The following is a 16,602-nucleotide window of genomic DNA, read 5'->3' on the forward strand; positions in this document are numbered from 1 at the left end:
GCAATAAGGGCACGTCACATCGGCGACGAGCAAATGCAAGTCGCATTTGCTCAATCAAATTTGGCAAGTTGTGCCAAAACTTGGACACTAGGCCTTATATTGCGCGATCCATACATCTTTGGGTCGCCAGAGGTTTTTAAAGCCCGGCTCAAACAGACGTCTGAACCGCCAAGGGCTGAGTTCAGAGCTCGTTCAGAGCTTCTGAAACTCAAGCAAGGCAAGCGTGATGTCACGCATATGCGGAACAGGTGGATCTTTACGGGACCATCCGTTAGACCTTGCATGAACACCGTAAACAACGTGTGTTCATGCAAGGTCTTACGGATGGTCCCGTAAAGACCCAACTGTTCCGCTTATAACTGGATATGCTTGAAGAAGCAATATTCGTTTCGATTTAGACGGACTTTAGCTTGAAACAGGGTCAACCTCGCTCGTCATCGTATCGTCCTCCAAGACGACAGGAGCTTGTAGGTCCAGAACCAATGGACCTTTTTTACGTCGAAAGCGAAAGACGTCGCTTTTCGAACAATAAGCGATTGCAGAGATGCAATCGCTGTCAAAAGTTAGGTCACTACGCTCATGATCCTAGTGCCCCCACGCCCAGTACCGAGGGGTACTGAACATACTTATGGACACAATACCAAAAAGGGCAATGGTCCCGGGTCCGAATTTGTTGCGAAAGCGCAAAAGCGAGCGAGCCGCTAAAAAATGGTCGGGCGGATCAATAGGGGCGCAACGCCCTACTAATCCAGCAATCTCAAGAGAACTTGCAAATCTCTTGATAAAAATTGCTCCAGACACACAATCATTATATGTATCTGCACCTGACGATGAGGTATCCCTCATCACGTTGAAATCAAAAGTGACGAATTATTCGTCACCTAGAGCTCCAGTGGACTGTGGGATTCGACCGTAGAGGACCTGACTGTGATAGCGCAACCACAGTCGAAAGACGTTGGGAATAAGTCCTGACGTACTTGAGGAGAAATCTCCTCATATAGTTAATGCTGAAGTGACTAGACTTCAGCAGCCCGGGAAATTTTACTCTCGGCAGCCTGTAGAAATATCTCAGGATTAAACCGAGACATTAAATGTCTTGGTTAATGACGGATCAAGAGAAGGTGCTTATACTCTTCATCTGTTTGCGCCTCCGAAGGCAACTTCGGAGATACTTGAATAACCCTAGGACCCAAACGGTTTTGAGAGATTTGCATAGTGGTAGAATCAAGCAGATCTGCGTGCTCGTCAATGTGGACGAATTCGCAACCGATATTCAGTCAGCGGTAATTTTTGCAGAGATGTTTACGCGGTAGTGCCACTGCTTCATGACACAGACCTTCGAGCCCGGTTTGAGCTCGATATCATGTCGAGTTCCTTTATGTTTAGGCAACTTGCATAGAACTGCTCCAGATAACACATCCCTGAATTCAATCAAATCCTTGTATAAAGGATTTGTCTTTAGTGACTCCCAGAATTGAGTAGTATATCTCTCAATCCGAGTCTTTGCATCGACAACACTTTCGCCCATCGATGAGCTGCTGAGAACCCGTTCGTAGTACTTGTAATCGATAAACTATTTATCGATCGATTAAAAGCAGGCCAATATATGGGAGTCAACCTCTCATATGGCTCTCCGACCTTCTGTGTGCGAAAGGCCACGGGAGGGTGCCGGATAGTGCACGCATTCAATAAACTGAATGCTGCAACGGTACCGGCTCAAACGATGATAACTAGAAAAGACGTAATCATAGATGGTATGTCTAAGAGTACCATCATTTTGTCTATGGATCTGATGGATGGATTTTATCAGATTTTTAAGCGTGAACGGGACATCCCGTAAGCAGCAGTGAGCACTCCCAGTGATATGCTCTGGGAATGGCTAGTTATACCACAGGGACTTAGTAACGCCCCTGGAACATTCAACAGATGCTTAGCGAATCTATTGAGACCGGTGCGAGAATTCGCACCGAGATATATTGACGATGTATTTGTCCATAGCCGGGCAATAAACGGAAAGACGGACGTGGAAGTTCACAAAACTCACGTTCGTCACGTGTTACACTTATGCGAAAGCATAAGTTGTACGCTAATCTCAAGAAGTGTATGTTCGCTGCAAGCGAAATACCACTTCTTGGGTGCATCGTTGGAAAACACAGCGTGCGCCTGATCCCTAAAATATCAACGCAATTAGCGACTGGCCAGTTCCATTCGATGTCAAGGGACTCAGAAAGTTCCTTGGATCAGCGGCGTACTTGCACAAGTACTCCTGCAATTATGCCGAGATGACAGTTCATCTCTCTCGTCTCTTAAAAAAGATGAGAAATGGCTATGGAACGCTAATTGTCAGCGTTCCTTTGAAGGTATCAAGCAAAGCTTGATGCAATCGCCCATCTTGGCGATTGCAGATCAAGATAGACCATTTCATGTGGTCTGTGACGCCAGCGATTCTGGGCGTTAATTCAATACGATACAGACGGCGTGGAGCGCGTCGTCTGTTTCTTGTTGCAGTATTAGAATCGATCACGGCTCCGGGCTGTGCCCGTGTCTTTATCGACACGGTATTCAAACTCCACGATTTACCCTGTGAACTAGTCTCGGATAATGATCCACGGTTCACGGTAGAGTTTTGGCAATTTGTGTTCTGATTCTCGCGGAACACGGCTGCCTATATATACTTCTGATCATCCAAAGACAGATGGTCAGACAGAACGCGTAATCGGGTCCTCGAAGAGATATTTCGAGGTTACGTACAATTGTATCCGAACTGGAGCGAGTTTTTACCGTGGTCGAGTTCGCCATCAACAATTCAGTGCATGCATCTACAACGCATACACCGTTCTTCGTGAATGGATTGTGCCATCCTCGCACACCCACCCAATTAGAGGGATCCTCTAGTTTAAGGGGGGGGGACTCGCACGAAAAAAAAACATTTCTGGTTCATGCTCATCACGTGTCGAAGTCACCAACGACGCGAGTGATGTCGATGTCGAAGCAATCGACATCGAATATAGGAAAGATTATGGCAGTGCGCACAAAGCGCACTGAAAAAGACAAAGCAAATGAGTTAGCAGAGGAATTTCTGCTGACTTGAAAATCAGTAATCCGTTTCATACAGAATTCCACTGCTAACGCAGTGGACCGTCAGAAACGGGTCGCAGACAAACATGGAAGAGCAAATGTTCTTTCATGTTTGTAATTAATGACCTGGTACTACTCTCTTCGGTAAACTTACCTAAGCGTGAAGTCACTAATGTGGGTAGCAGAGAGCACTACCCAAGTTCATTGGGACTTTCCGCGTACTGCATTGCAGAGGCAATGCGTACACAATAGAATTGATACGTAGGATGCGTTTGCATCCTACGTTTTACGTTGGTCGGCTCCGCCCGTACCATCAGTACGCGGCTTCTTCCGAGGACGAATTTGACCACCCTATTAAGAACCCTTAGAAGAATCTTGTGGTCACGAACCAGATTCTCATGCTGAATCTGGAGATACTCATGTCGAATCCGAAGATCCTCGAAACCGCGATGAGCTGACGACAGCTCATCACGAAGAGCGTGAAATTCCGTTCTTACTCCAACATGGAATACGCTCTTTTCGAACGGTCTTCCAACCGTTCGATATAGTGAGCCTGCACCATCTGCTCCAACGAGTGACGCTTACCGCGCTCGTGTTCAAGATCTCTCCAATTCATGGAGGCAGCGGTCGAGTTGTCATGCTTCGACTCTAGATCCGACACAAGTCGGATCTAATTTATTTCTTCCACCACAACCATTGGTGGATTCCCACGGTGGTCAACGTTTCCTTATGGAACGAATTTAAAATCACCGTGATATGAGGGGCAGCGAACGAGTTATCTGGTACGCTGGCGCGGTTACCTACCTTCCCATGACAGCTGGGCTTTGTCCGTCAGTATGACAAGACCTATCCGATGGATCAGAAGGTCCATCGAAAAACAACGCGCCCCAAGCGCATGTAAAGCGGTTGCAAAACGTCAATCGCATCGCGCATCTCGATAGAGAAGCGAGCCCTTCCTCAGGGCGAAGAAAGGGAATAGACACCCCCTTTCACTCGTTTGTGTTGTCAACACATTTCACGGACAGGGATCGCCCCAGTCAGGCATGAAAGTCCTCCTTCACGAGACAACCAATGCAATTCAATCGTTGCACCGGTTGGAGTTCGTTTCACAAAGAGGGAAGGCACGAGAGACGGTGCTGGCAATGAGAAATCATCCTCATCGTTGGAACCAAACATGATGTAACGAATGCTATCAGCATGTCTACCCGATTGAGCCCCGCATTCGAAGGCTCATAGTCAGCCACCTGACGATGATCAGGCGACTGTTCTATTCTCCCCGAGTCAGCCACTTCGTCCGACTCGCATTCGTAGTCGACATCCAAAGAGGGGTCGCATTCACGTGGTGACCCCCCACGTGCACTCGCAACATTTAGAGTTGCGGGAAAGGATGATATTACGGCAGAAGGAATGTCTGCCGCAAGAGACAATAATGCGTCGCCCGCGGCTGCATGAACCGCAGCCGAAGGCGCAGCACTATCAACACCCCGCATGAGTTTGTTCTTCATGCGATGAAATTTATAATGATGGTTCTGACCAATCAATATCGTTTTTTAAATAAAGTGGTCCCATAGTGACCACTTCATCCAATGACAGTCAGAGTGGTTGTCCTTTATGGGAGGAGTGATGTAACGGGGTGTATCGTTACACGAAGTTAACACTTAAAGGTTGTTAGCTAACAATTTATCAAAAAGAAAGATAATATTTGGAGAATATTACTTTACATATTAATATTCTAAAGGCTTGTCCGTTGGTAGATAGAGACCATTATATCTATTTCTTCGCGGTCCAGTCAGCGCTGGACGCGCGCAAAGAGAAAGACAGAACTTAATTTCATTGAATACAGCTTTTAATTAAACCTCTTAAAGCAAGTTTTTTTAAAGGGAGTCTTCCTCTGCACTACTAGTGTACGTGAAGTGACGTTTGGCACCACTCGCACTGAAGCAGTGCGAAGTGGACTTGTACTGAAGCAGTTCAAGTCGGCAGTGCCTCGTTACACCCACCAACTACCTCAATGCACGTGAGAGACGACGGTTATCCCACTTTTTCACTGTGCCTTGCTGCGAATGGGTTTGTGTGAATCAGAATGCATTATGATTGACTAGATTAAAGGAGTTTCTTCCGCAAATGGAGGCAGTGTGGTGGTTTGATATGAGGATATGAATTGCGTTTGAGCTTAGTGACTTCAAACCATGTTCTCTTTTGATATGCAGAGCACTAAGGTTGCCACTCATCCATGCAAATAGACGAATGCAAGATTATCTTTGCGCGCCTGCGTATTCACACTTTCCAGCAACATGGTACCTGCAAAAGTTTGCCTTGGTGAGATCGTCGCGAACGTCCGGATCACAGCGGGCAGTGAGTCCACCGGCTCCGTGCGATGGCAAGTTCAAAACGGACGCCCACTCTGATGCAAATCGATCAGCCATGGACATATGCCATTGGTAATTCTCCCGTAGCGTGCTGACAAAGAGGAAACACGGTGGTACTGTTCCCAGCTTGCAACTCGCTTGGAAGACCACCGGAGCCGCTCGGCTGACCTCTCTAAATGCTACGTACGAAGCGCACGTGCAGCGATAAAACGCCGCCTTCGCCTACCTCTCAATGATTTTCGGAGAGGTTGAAGAAATTAGCTTGTTTGAATTTGAGGCGCATCCTCACTGACACGCTCTGAGAAACGGGTCGCGGTAAGGACTTCTTGTGAACCAAGTGTAGGCGAGCGCTTCTATAGCAGCCACGCTCTACCTAAGCACACAAGTTCAAGCACAGTGAGAAAGCAGTTTGACCTTCGTCTCTCACGTGCAGTGACGTTGTTGGTGGGCGCCTAGGTGACCTCGCCCCCAACGAACTAAGTACCTTAGGACAAGTGTCGTCACGGAACGGTAATACGGCTTCACATGCGCACTTGGTGGTAATAAGGAAGTAGTTTTAAGACTGATTTCTATTTAACAAAATTAAATAAAGAGCCTTTTTCAACCAGTCAATAGATGCCCCCTCTTTAGGTGCGCACCCCTACATTGCGACCGTATTATTTTGAATACCTCGGATTACGGATGACACTAGCCGTCATCCCTTTCAATGTGAATACACCTATGTGCATCACATACACAAGGGTGGGTCACTTTGTGCAACACACCCAAGTGGTGGGTCTAATTACTTAATTAAGTAATTGACCATCCCCTTAAGTACACCAAATGTACTTAATGGTTTTGTGTAACATAGGGCAACTTTAACCCGTTACAACACAACATTCTGAGGCTGATTCAGGACTTTAGGTTTTCGTTGTCGATGTCCCTCGTGCTAGCCCTATTTGATGAATATTGCAGCTCAATAGTTTCTTGCCTTGCGAGGTCTAGCCACAGGTTGGAGGGTCCTTTGAATGGTAGCTTTTTCCTCAATAGTAAGCCTTCGTGATATTGGATCCCCAGCAGTGTATTTCCTTACTGCTTATGGTTAAGTTGACCATTCTTTTCACAAGCAATCTCCATTTTGAATCATGATTATATATATTGCGGCGTAAAGCAAAAATGGGCAGTCAAGTAACTTAGTGGTAGTTTTACGCAGTCAATTCTCCTGAGTAAGGTCTGACCTGTTCTTATTTTTAATCAATAAAGTTGAAATTCGTGCCTTAATACAATTTTTCTAAGAAATAATTAGTAACTTTGATGAAGTCGTAACAAGGTAGTCGTAAGCACCCCCTGTATAATTTAATATTACCTTGTATCGTAAGTCCCTCCTTAGTCGCAATTATGTAGTATCGCAGATTTTTTGTAGACATTTTAAATTGGAACCTCAAATTACAGAAGTTCATAAATATCAATTTTAAGCTTGCGAATTTAAAAATTATTTCTTTATTTTTAAAATAGTTGTGGGAGCAATAATTAACAGGGAACGGTTTATTTAAATCTGAAAAAATATTTTTTAAAAAAGAAGTGGTGGTTATCAATTTTAGTTGTGGGATATCAATACCTTACATTTAATTCTCTTTGTTTTGTGGAAGAAGTAATCAGTAATTCCTCACAAATAATTCTGTCTCAAACTGACCTTATTGACAAATCGGAACGTGATGGCTGAGACCCAGCGCGGAGATTACCGCCAACCCTAAAGGCCCAGTTTTAGCTTCCAATAAAACAGTAGTAGCTTGCTACAGAAAGATGTATCTGTACATATTTTGTCGTACGCAATGTCCTGAGACCGCGAATGAGAACTAGGATTATATCACATAGATGCACCTTTCACCGTTCCATTAAAAATTGACCAACAGTTAGTATCATAAGTATTATGTGCTTTTGGCTTAAGCTTAAACGCATGTCAAGCGAGCAGTATCTCGAGTTCATAAACTTTTTTTAGGAATCCAAGGACCACTATTTAGAGAAACGTTGATAGAAAAGGATGTTACCTCATTCATGCGCAGTGGGTGCTGCACGCCATAAGGTGGACCAAGCTGTCAATCTTGCGATAGGTATCTACTTGAGTGGAACACCTCATTCTTGCATGGTTTAAATAAAAATTAGGGGCCAAACTAATAATTGACCAACTTTTTCGCCTCCACTTCGCCTGAGGCATTTACTGCCAATTTTTTGAATTGTCGACGTCGTATTCTCAATAATTTTGCGATTGCACAATAAATAGAAAAATAATCTCGACCAATTTCGTAGAAGCTGCTAGGGCAAATACGTGGAAAACACCTGTATCGACGCTCCCTATCCCTTTTTGCAAAACAGCCCTCTTCTTTCTCATTTTCACTCTAAAGTACTAAAGTCCTCACGGTGAGCCATACAGAACACAAATAAAAGCACGACGGCTCGGTGCGCGGACAAAAATAAACTCCTGCGCCCCCACTGTGCATGCACCCTCAAGCTGCAGCGTTCGAGTCTGTCCGCGATCATTCGACACTAGAGATGAGTGCAAGTGAAGCCACTGACTTTGAGCGCGTACCACCGGACAGCACCGGCAGCTTTGTCAAGATTGGCGGCCCGTTGCCGGACTCGTCCGACCCGCGCACGATAAAGGGCGCAAGCAGTGCACCTGGCAACGGCCATCGTCTCTTTTACTTGCGTGTTATCGACTCTCGGAAATGGCATTATTCTGAGACTTTTGCGCTCTTTTTGGACTTTTTCGTGCAAGTCTTGGCCATTTCGTTTACCCAACGGGCCTCGTTCCATGACGAAGTCACCGCAAAAGCCTCACGTTTATTCTCGTCAGGACTGATGCTGTGCTACTTTATTGACATGAGTATTCGGGTCTTGGGCCTGCGGCTCGCACTTATTCGATCGCACTCGAATATTGCCGATTTGGTGTGCCTCGTTGCCATGGTCGTGCTCCTCGGGTCGCGCTTTGCGATGGGAGACCGAGAATATTGGTTCTGTCTAGCCTACTTGACCATTGTCGCCTGTCGACTGATTCTTAAGCCCCGAGCACGCACATTTTCCAAAAAATTGCATAAATTTCGCACGAATGGAGACCACATTCGTATCAGTATTGAGTCTCTCCGCGCATCGCTTGCTCGGATTCCAGGAATCTCGGCCTTGTCAATTGAAATGATGGAAACAGATCTCGTGATTATCTGTGGTCGAGACGAAGGTGACATGACTCGAGACGAACTTATGAATTTTCTTGAACGGGCGCTTCACTATCGTCCCCCAACGCTCTCGGCCACGGAGTTTCTTTCACATTTGCGAGACATTGACGCGTCGTCGTCGACACTCGCGTATGGCATAATGGACGTTGTTCGAAGCACTTTGTGGCACTGGTCGACACAGATTACGGACCTCATGTTTTGCTTTGTGGTCGTGTGTATTAATGCCTCTGTAAGTCCGGCACTGGCCATTTGTCTCGCCAAGCTCTCGGATGCATTTGATACGTTGGACTCGAGCTCTCCGGATAAATCTACGTTGCAACTTGGTGTCATGGGCGTCTTGGCGCTCTGTGTTCCATTTGTTTTGGGAGACTATGCCGTTGGGTACTTTCAATCCAAGATGATCTCGAAGGCGACCGAATCGATGCAAGCAGCTTTATTGAATATTATTTTGCGTCAAGACACGCAGTTTTTTGCTGAACGCTCAGAGGGTGACTTAAATAATCTCTTTTCAAGTGACGTCGCACGTGTGAATGCCTTGTGGCAAGCTGTGTTTTGGAATCTATTAAATCCACTCTTGGCTGTGATTTTTGGCTTTGGATATGCGCTGTATATGGACGTGAGTATTGGAGTCATGTCGTTTGCATTTACAGCGATGTTGTTGTCTAGCGGACCACAAGGTTTTGCAGCCCAACGATCCAAGGAGTTTGGGTCAAGAAATGCTTACGTTGCAGCAGAGTTTCAAAACGCTGTTGGGTGTGAAAAAGTCGTACGAGCTTACGCGATTCAAGACCCACTGATTACGCGGTTTAAAAAAACTTGTGCTTTGCTACGGAAGAGTCAATTTTCCAAAGATTTTTGGTCGAGTATTGTACAAATTTATATCGAATCGGCCATGTATATTTTTGTAGCCGTCATGACTGCTTCGTTGGCCATGAAAGTTTGGCACAAGGAATTGTCGTCAGGAGAATTTTTTGGTTTTATTACACTATTAAGTCGTGTTTCGAACCCTGTGACGGTATTGGGTGGCTTTATGCGTGTGGCCATTGGAAATGCGAGTAGTTTGCAGCGGGTAGATGACATTATTGTTGGACTTGGGTCAAGCAGTACTGACAAGAACGATGGAGACAAAGACATGCCTTCGCTGCCTAAAATGAGCCAAGACTTGCGGGTTGAAAAGCTTGCTTTCAAGTACGATAAGGCGTCAGAGAATTATGTATTAAATGATGTCACGGCTACGATTCCTCGTGGGTCGTACACGTGCGTGGTTGGCCCGTCTGGGTGTGGAAAGAGTACATTACTGGCGTGCTTGATGCAGTTTCAGGATGCTGATGGCGGCTGTATACGTCTCGATGGCCACGATATATTTAATTTTTCTAAGAAATCGTTTATGGACCAAACGGCCGTCGTTTTTCAGGATGGTGGCATTCTTAACGGCACGATTTATGACAATATTCGTTACGGCAACATCTCTGCGACAAAAGCCGACTGTGAAGAATCTGCTCGTCTTGCTGAATGCCACTTCATCAAGAACCTCAAGGATGGCTTTGAGACAGTCGTAGGTCAGCACGCCACTTGCAACCTTAGTGGTGGCCAAGCACAACGAATTTGTTTAGCACGCGCGTTGTGTCGACGCCCTAGCCTACTGCTCCTTGATGAAGCTACGAGTGCGTTGGACCCCGAAACAGAGGCGTCTATTGTGGCAACGTTAGAGCGCCTTTCGAGCAAGATGAATATGACGATCATCTCGGTAACGCATCGCTTGTCAACGGCATTGAATGCCGACCAGATTCTGGTCTTAAATGCAGGTAGGGTGGCGGAAGAAGGTCGATATGAAGCTCTGGTTCAAAAGGGCGGATTGTTTTTTGAAATGGTTCACAAGGTGGAGAAGCCGGAAGAAGAGGTCAATTTTGCGCCTCTAGAGACGTCGGATTTGATCTCAATGGCCATGAGTCGTCGTCGTGGTACTGTCCCACCACGGCGGAATCCCGACACGATTGGCGCAGCTGGGGAGGAGCCCAAGGAGATGCTTGATAGTGCATTAGCTTTGCAGCAGTTTACCAAGAATTTAAGTTCACGCGTCGTGCACGATGCTGGCGACGGTCTTCGTACTGCAGGCACAACGTCGTGGTATCGCTACGGGAACCGCAATTCGCGTCGGAGTCGGAAGGCTAGCGATGACGGTATGACAGCGCGCCGCTCGGGTAATAATACGGAAGGTGCGGGGACTCGATGGCCGTCAACTCACAATGAGCTTCGTGGCGGTGCGACTTCAGGAGCGAACGAGGAAGATCGTAAGTACTTTGTGCTATAGACTGCATCGATGTATACATGCAGCTTGACCGACATTGATGTCTACTGGATATCTAGCTGTTTAAATGCCGACAAGACGCCCTTCAAGTCGTTCGTTGCGTATTTGAATTTGCCTTTGACCTAGGAATAAGGTGATGGGGAGCTTCATGGGATACGTTTACGTTTTAAATGAAAATGAAGAGTTGTATATTTTGAGGGGTGTATATGAGCAGACAAACAAAATAACGAGTCAGTACATTGGGTGCCGGTTCTCCATCCACGACGTCTCTAGAATCCCAAAGTAGCACGGCCATAAAATTGTTCGTCCTCTTCGGGCAACGAATCAACGAGCCCGTCCAGATGCGAGTCGTCTACGTCTTGCTTGCGAGTCGCCTGTTTGTCCTTAGACCGAACTGGAGACTGGGCTGGTGCCGCCATTTTAAGCAAGTAATTATTGGCAGCACGCAACGTTTTGACCCAATTGTTTAGCTCCTGTGACGTCTTTGTAAAGAAATGGGACTGTTGCTCGTCTGTACTTAGAACAAATTCGTTGCCGTGTCGAAGGTCCTCGCAAACAACTTCGAAACTTTTATCCGCTAGATTTATCTCTCCACGCACGACCGAGTCACCACGACGCTTGTAATATTTAAGAAAACCATCAGGTGTGATCACACACCATCGCTCCCTTGAGCCTCGCATAGCTTTCATTCCGCTAATAATGCCACGGTCCGCCCATTCAGTGGGGCCTTTATCCAAAAACCCACTTAGCATCGGCATTTTTCCACGCGTACTTCCAGAAGTCGAGGTAGAATCAGCACCTTTTGCATCGGCATTCGACGCATTCGAGGCGTCCTGCTTAGCTTTCTTATTATGTTGCGATGAAGGCTGACGGCTTAAGGTCGTTGGTGCTTCCTCTTCTTTCTTGTCTTTGCTGGAAGAATCGCCCCGAGTTGATGGCTTGCCTTTCGTTTTGAGCCGATGCAATTCATCCTGCGCTTCCTTGAGCTCTTCTTTAATTTTATTCCGCTTTCGCTGACATTCTTTGGCCAGCTTGGTATCCCCAGACTGAGCAGCCTTGGATAATGTATCCACAACCGCTCGTTGCTTCTTACGCAACTCGAGGATCTTGGCTTCAAGGTCTGCAAATTCGGATTTTGGCTTGCTAGACCCACCGCTACTACTAGTCTTTTCAGAATGTCCACTTGTCATCTTTCCCTTGTCCTCATTCGAAGATTGCTGGGTAGTCGACATTCCCGTGTCCTCGCCACTAAGGTTAGCCAAATGCTTTGTAAGCTGCTCCATCTCTTTCTGCACCTTGTTGGCTTTCCTCTGTTCTTTGTTCAGTTCATCGTCCAACCCACGCCTCTTCCTCTTCAATACCGACAATTGCTCCTTTGGCGTGGCCGTAAAATCAATCCCCAATATGTCCTCCTCCGTTGCGCGTTCGCCATCTCCTTTACTGTCTTTCTGCTCGACTTTTGCTAGTTGCTTCTCCACTTCATCTAAATGCGCCTGTAGCGTATCTCTTTCTTTTCGAAGACGCTTGTTGCCAGCACTCATTTTCGAAATATCGTCATTAAGCTCACTATTACGTTTCGCCAACTCATTTGCCTTCACAAGTTCAGGATTTTCCATCGCGTACGTTGCTTGTAACTTAAGGTTTTTCATCATCACTTGATACTTTTCCTTGTCCTGTTTCAAATGCTCGTTTTCTTTTCGCAATTCCATTCGTTTAGCATTTAAAATATCAAATTCACTCGACACAGTTCCCCATTTGTGTTGCATCCGCAGTAGCGATCGCAAGAGCTTTTTGTTTTCAATCGACCACATTTCTGTATGCAACTCGCTCGTCACGAGTACACGCGTGTATTCGTGCTTTTGTTGTAAATAAGCACTCGACTGCCCATATCCTGACCCGGAGGCATCCATCGATGCTCCTTTACTAAACTTTGTCCCATCCGACTTGCGACCCCCATGTTCCTCCATCGTACCTTTCTGTACATCAGCAAATTTAATTCGAACAGGTCGAGACGCGCTCTTGAGCTTCGCAACAACCTCTTTATACGTCAAACCAGCCAATGACGTGTCTTCAATGCTAATAACGCGCATGCCAATCGTCAACCGCTTATGAGGCTTTACACTCCAGTTATGAAGCTCCGCAGGTCCTGCTTTGCCATTTATTTTTGGCAAATCGTCCACTTCGGCTTGAAATTGCGCATACAAGATCGTCTCCATTTGATGCACTTCTCGTAAACTCACACCCAATCGTCCTTCTTGAAAACAAATTTCTACTTCACTGACCCAATTAAACGATTTTTTCACCTTGACACTGGATGTTTTTGCAGGAGGCGGTACCCATTGCGTCTTTCCCGCGGGCGAAATAAAATAGTAACGTCCTTTTTGGGACTTGCTCTCTTTGCGTGTCCATCCAGGAGGTAGCTTGTCACCCTCGGGTGTGGTATTTCCAGTGCTTCGGCGACCAGTACTACTCCCGCGAGCGCCATTCTGAGGGTTGGCATCAGTACTACTTTGAGACGGTACTTTGCTCGCTTTTGTAGTAGAATTACTTTTGGCAGCCGTAATGGCAGTGCTATTGCCGCTTTCGTCGCTGTTAGACGTGTTTCTATTCACAGCAACCAATAACAAGGCACGATTAATCGGACGCCCCCTGTCGCTATAAAGACGAACCTACGAATAGAGGTTACATTATTGTCCTAGGCTAGCACTTCGTACCTCCACAATCCAGTCTTCTTCATGACTGGCAAAGTGCAAGCACCGTCCACAACTAAAAGTGCCAACGAGGACGACTCCTTGCTCTGTCGTGTGTATTCACGCCCTCGTCCCTCGTATGCCCTAACTTGGTCAACTTCTAACAAGACTGAACAATTACAAATAGGTCCGAATTATATTCACCAATTACAAGACGACTCTCAATCTGAGAAATCTGAATTCCCTCTCAGTAATGGATTTGTAGTTGCCTCTCAAAAGACGGCGAGCGCACGCGTTTACGGGGCGAGAATTCCTCTAAGACGCCCGTGGATCCAAACACGCTATTCGATCGGTTCAGGCGTGGATCACGCGACAGCACGCGTCCCTCGGCCGGCTGGAACACGCTCCGTGAGCGCTTGCGGTAGTCAGTAGCTGTTGACGTCGCGCTCGAGGTTGGCTGGTCGCGAAGCCCAAAGGTTGATTCACGCGGCAATGATATTACATATCCATCCGTTTTCGGGCGGTAATCGCGCCCTACGCTTTTGGAGACGCTGTAGTCACCGTGGTTCCGCGACGTACTGGTCGTTGACGATGACGGCCGGCGATTTGCCCGTTCCCGATTGACTCCTTCGATATACCCTTCAAGGCAACGAACCATAAATGGAGTTCGATCTACAGTCACCGCGCAGCAAAACTTCTTGTGCACGTCGTGGGTCGTCTCACTTTCAATATCGGCTTTCAAGTACCAGCATTGTTTCATCTGGTGGCCTGCTTTGAGACAATAGAAACACATGACAATGCCCGACTTGTCACTTCGATCGTAATTGTCATAATTATGGGTTACGCGCTCAAATCGTTGATAGCGGCTCTTAGATGCATACTCGTCGTACCCTTTCTCGTAATCGTACTTATCGTACTTATCATGCGTGTGACGCTTGTCGGTCTTGTCCTCCCATGTTCGCGAACGAGACGCTGACCGATTTCTCACTCGCTCAGACGGACTTCTACGACTTCTTTCACGTGATCGAAAAGTGCTGACGTGCTTGCTTTTATTCTCACCTTTATCCGCGCTTATCGATGTACTCTTCTCAGCATATTGTTCACAAGACGACGACCCGCGATCAACTGATCTCGTGGACCTGTCCTTATTTCTTGACGTTTCCGAAGCACGCTGTTCTACAACTTCGATTTCTTTCGACGATTTTTTCTCAACTGCTTCAGTCGCTGCGTCACCATTTCTATGCCCAAGAGGCTCAATCGTAGCCCCGACTGACGATTCAAGTGCAAAAGTCTCAATTGGGGATCGATTGCCCGGTCGACTATTGGGTTGTATGGAAGTGGGGCTGTCAAGTAAAGGACTGTGAGCTTCCACGACAACTGAACTCGGACCACTCGCTGTCTCCAGCGGCACTTTTGCTTGTTCTCGCGTCAGTGTTACTTTTTTAACAAGCTCAGTAAACGGAACAAACGGTCGAGTACCTCTCCACGATGCCACCATCGGTTTCCACGCACTTGGCAAAGTTTGCGTCAGTGACACGGACCGAAACGCTTCGGTCAGTTCAATTCCAATCGCTCGTGCATATTGCTGCAAGACCATCTCCCACCGAGTGAGAAACTCCTTCACGGGCTCTCCTTTCTTGTCTCCAAGTCGAACATTATGCAACACTCGGTGCATCTCGTACACATCATGAGCTCCAGGACTATCACGATTGCCATACAAAGTACAGAGCATGGTCCAACTGTCGTAAACATTCTTGTTTAAGATCACAGACTCGACGTCTGGGTGCAAATAGCGTTGTAATATGCCCTTGGCCTCGGCACTTTCTCCCAAAACGGCCCACCGACCGAGTCGTCCTTGCGGGTTGCCACCGCTGTGACAAGTTCTAGCTTCCTCCTTCAGGCTTGACTGCTGTTGCTGCCCGTCTTCTTCTAATATCGCGGGCATTCGAGGGGGCACTACCTCCCCATTGTACGTAAACGTTTGACTGCCGTCGTAACCGCGTACCATTACGTAACCTAAAAGGTGATAACGCATGAGCTCGTTCTCGACACGCGCGCGCCATACGCGAAAGTCTGTCGTGCCATCAAACACACGGATGCTGTTGCCAGTGCTCGTTTCCATCGTATATCGATGTGTTCTTCTTGACGTGAGGGTTAGTGTCGCTGGCTCCCGATCAGATGGTCAGCAAAGCCACAAGCGCCCAACTGGCGAAAGCGATTTATGCAAGATAGCTATTTGCAGATAATTAGGGCACTACGAGCGGGACAACAATCGATGCTTTGCGGCTCACTTTCTCAGTTTTTGTTACACAAGACGACAAAACTGTGCCGATTTTCTTAATCAATTAGATTACCAAGAAATTGCATAAATAAAACCCACTTCCTCATCTGCAGGAATAGTTGAGGGAAGTCAATGGAAACTATGGAGAAAAAGATGTAATATTGAAACCTCATCACGAATCCTTTGGTCGTTATGTCAGTGTTTTTACTTCAAGAGCCACAAATTCGACAACCTGTTCAAAGTCGTTTTTTTCTGTGGTTGGAATAAAGCAACATTCAACAATTTAAGATTTTTATTTTTTTTCACAAGGTAAAACTGTTGTTGTAACGGGGCACTGCGACTTGTACTGTTTTAGTACAAGTCCACTTCACACTGCTTCAGTTGTGAGTGGTGCCTTTCGTTAGGTGACGTACACTGTACGTATAGAGGAAGACTTCTCTTAAGACAAGTTAACTTAAGAGGGTAAAATGAAAACTGTATTAATATAGTTAAGTGTCTCTTAATCTATCTTTGTAAATGCTGACTTAACTATAAACTAATACTAAACATGTAAATGAATTCTTATCTATCTTATCTTGTAACTCTCTTTGATTACTTCTACAGCTGATTAGTCTGCGGAATAAATAGACATAATGGTCTATACCTATTTATGGATAAGAATTCAGGA

General features: G+C 46.3%; 3 protein-coding genes across 3 annotated transcripts; 1 reads left to right on the plus strand and 2 right to left on the minus strand.

Moving 5' to 3' along the window:
* Positions 1-7,922: 7,922 nt before the first annotated feature.
* Positions 7,923-10,967, plus strand: CCR75_006560 (uncharacterized protein; the record flags this gene model as incomplete). Its single annotated transcript, XM_067964629.1, has 1 exon — positions 7,923-10,967. One exon carries the CDS (start codon positions 7,923-7,925, stop codon positions 10,965-10,967), a length of 3,045 nt encoding a protein of 1,014 aa, XP_067817277.1.
* Positions 7,938-13,754, minus strand: CCR75_006559 (uncharacterized protein). Its single transcript, XM_067964628.1, has 2 exons — positions 13,679-13,754; positions 7,938-13,568 (listed from the first exon to the last, which is right to left on the minus strand). The coding sequence occupies exons 1-2, from the start codon at positions 13,699-13,701 to the stop codon at positions 11,234-11,236; spliced, it is 2,358 nt and encodes a 785-aa protein (XP_067817132.1). The 5' UTR covers positions 13,702-13,754; the 3' UTR covers positions 7,938-11,233.
* A 147-nt stretch (positions 13,755-13,901) lies between these two features.
* On the minus strand, positions 13,902-15,776 carry CCR75_006558 (uncharacterized protein; the record flags this gene model as incomplete). Its single annotated transcript, XM_067964627.1, has 1 exon — positions 13,902-15,776. One exon carries the CDS (start codon positions 15,774-15,776, stop codon positions 13,902-13,904), a length of 1,875 nt encoding a protein of 624 aa, XP_067817133.1.
* Positions 15,777-16,602: the final 826 nt, after the last annotated feature.

This window comes from Bremia lactucae (genome assembly GCF_004359215.1).
Source record: "Bremia lactucae strain SF5 chromosome Unknown BlacSF5_NotPlaced_167_SHOA01000113.1_325088bp, whole genome shotgun sequence".
NCBI classification, from domain to species: Eukaryota; Oomycota; class Peronosporomycetes; order Peronosporales; family Peronosporaceae; genus Bremia; species Bremia lactucae.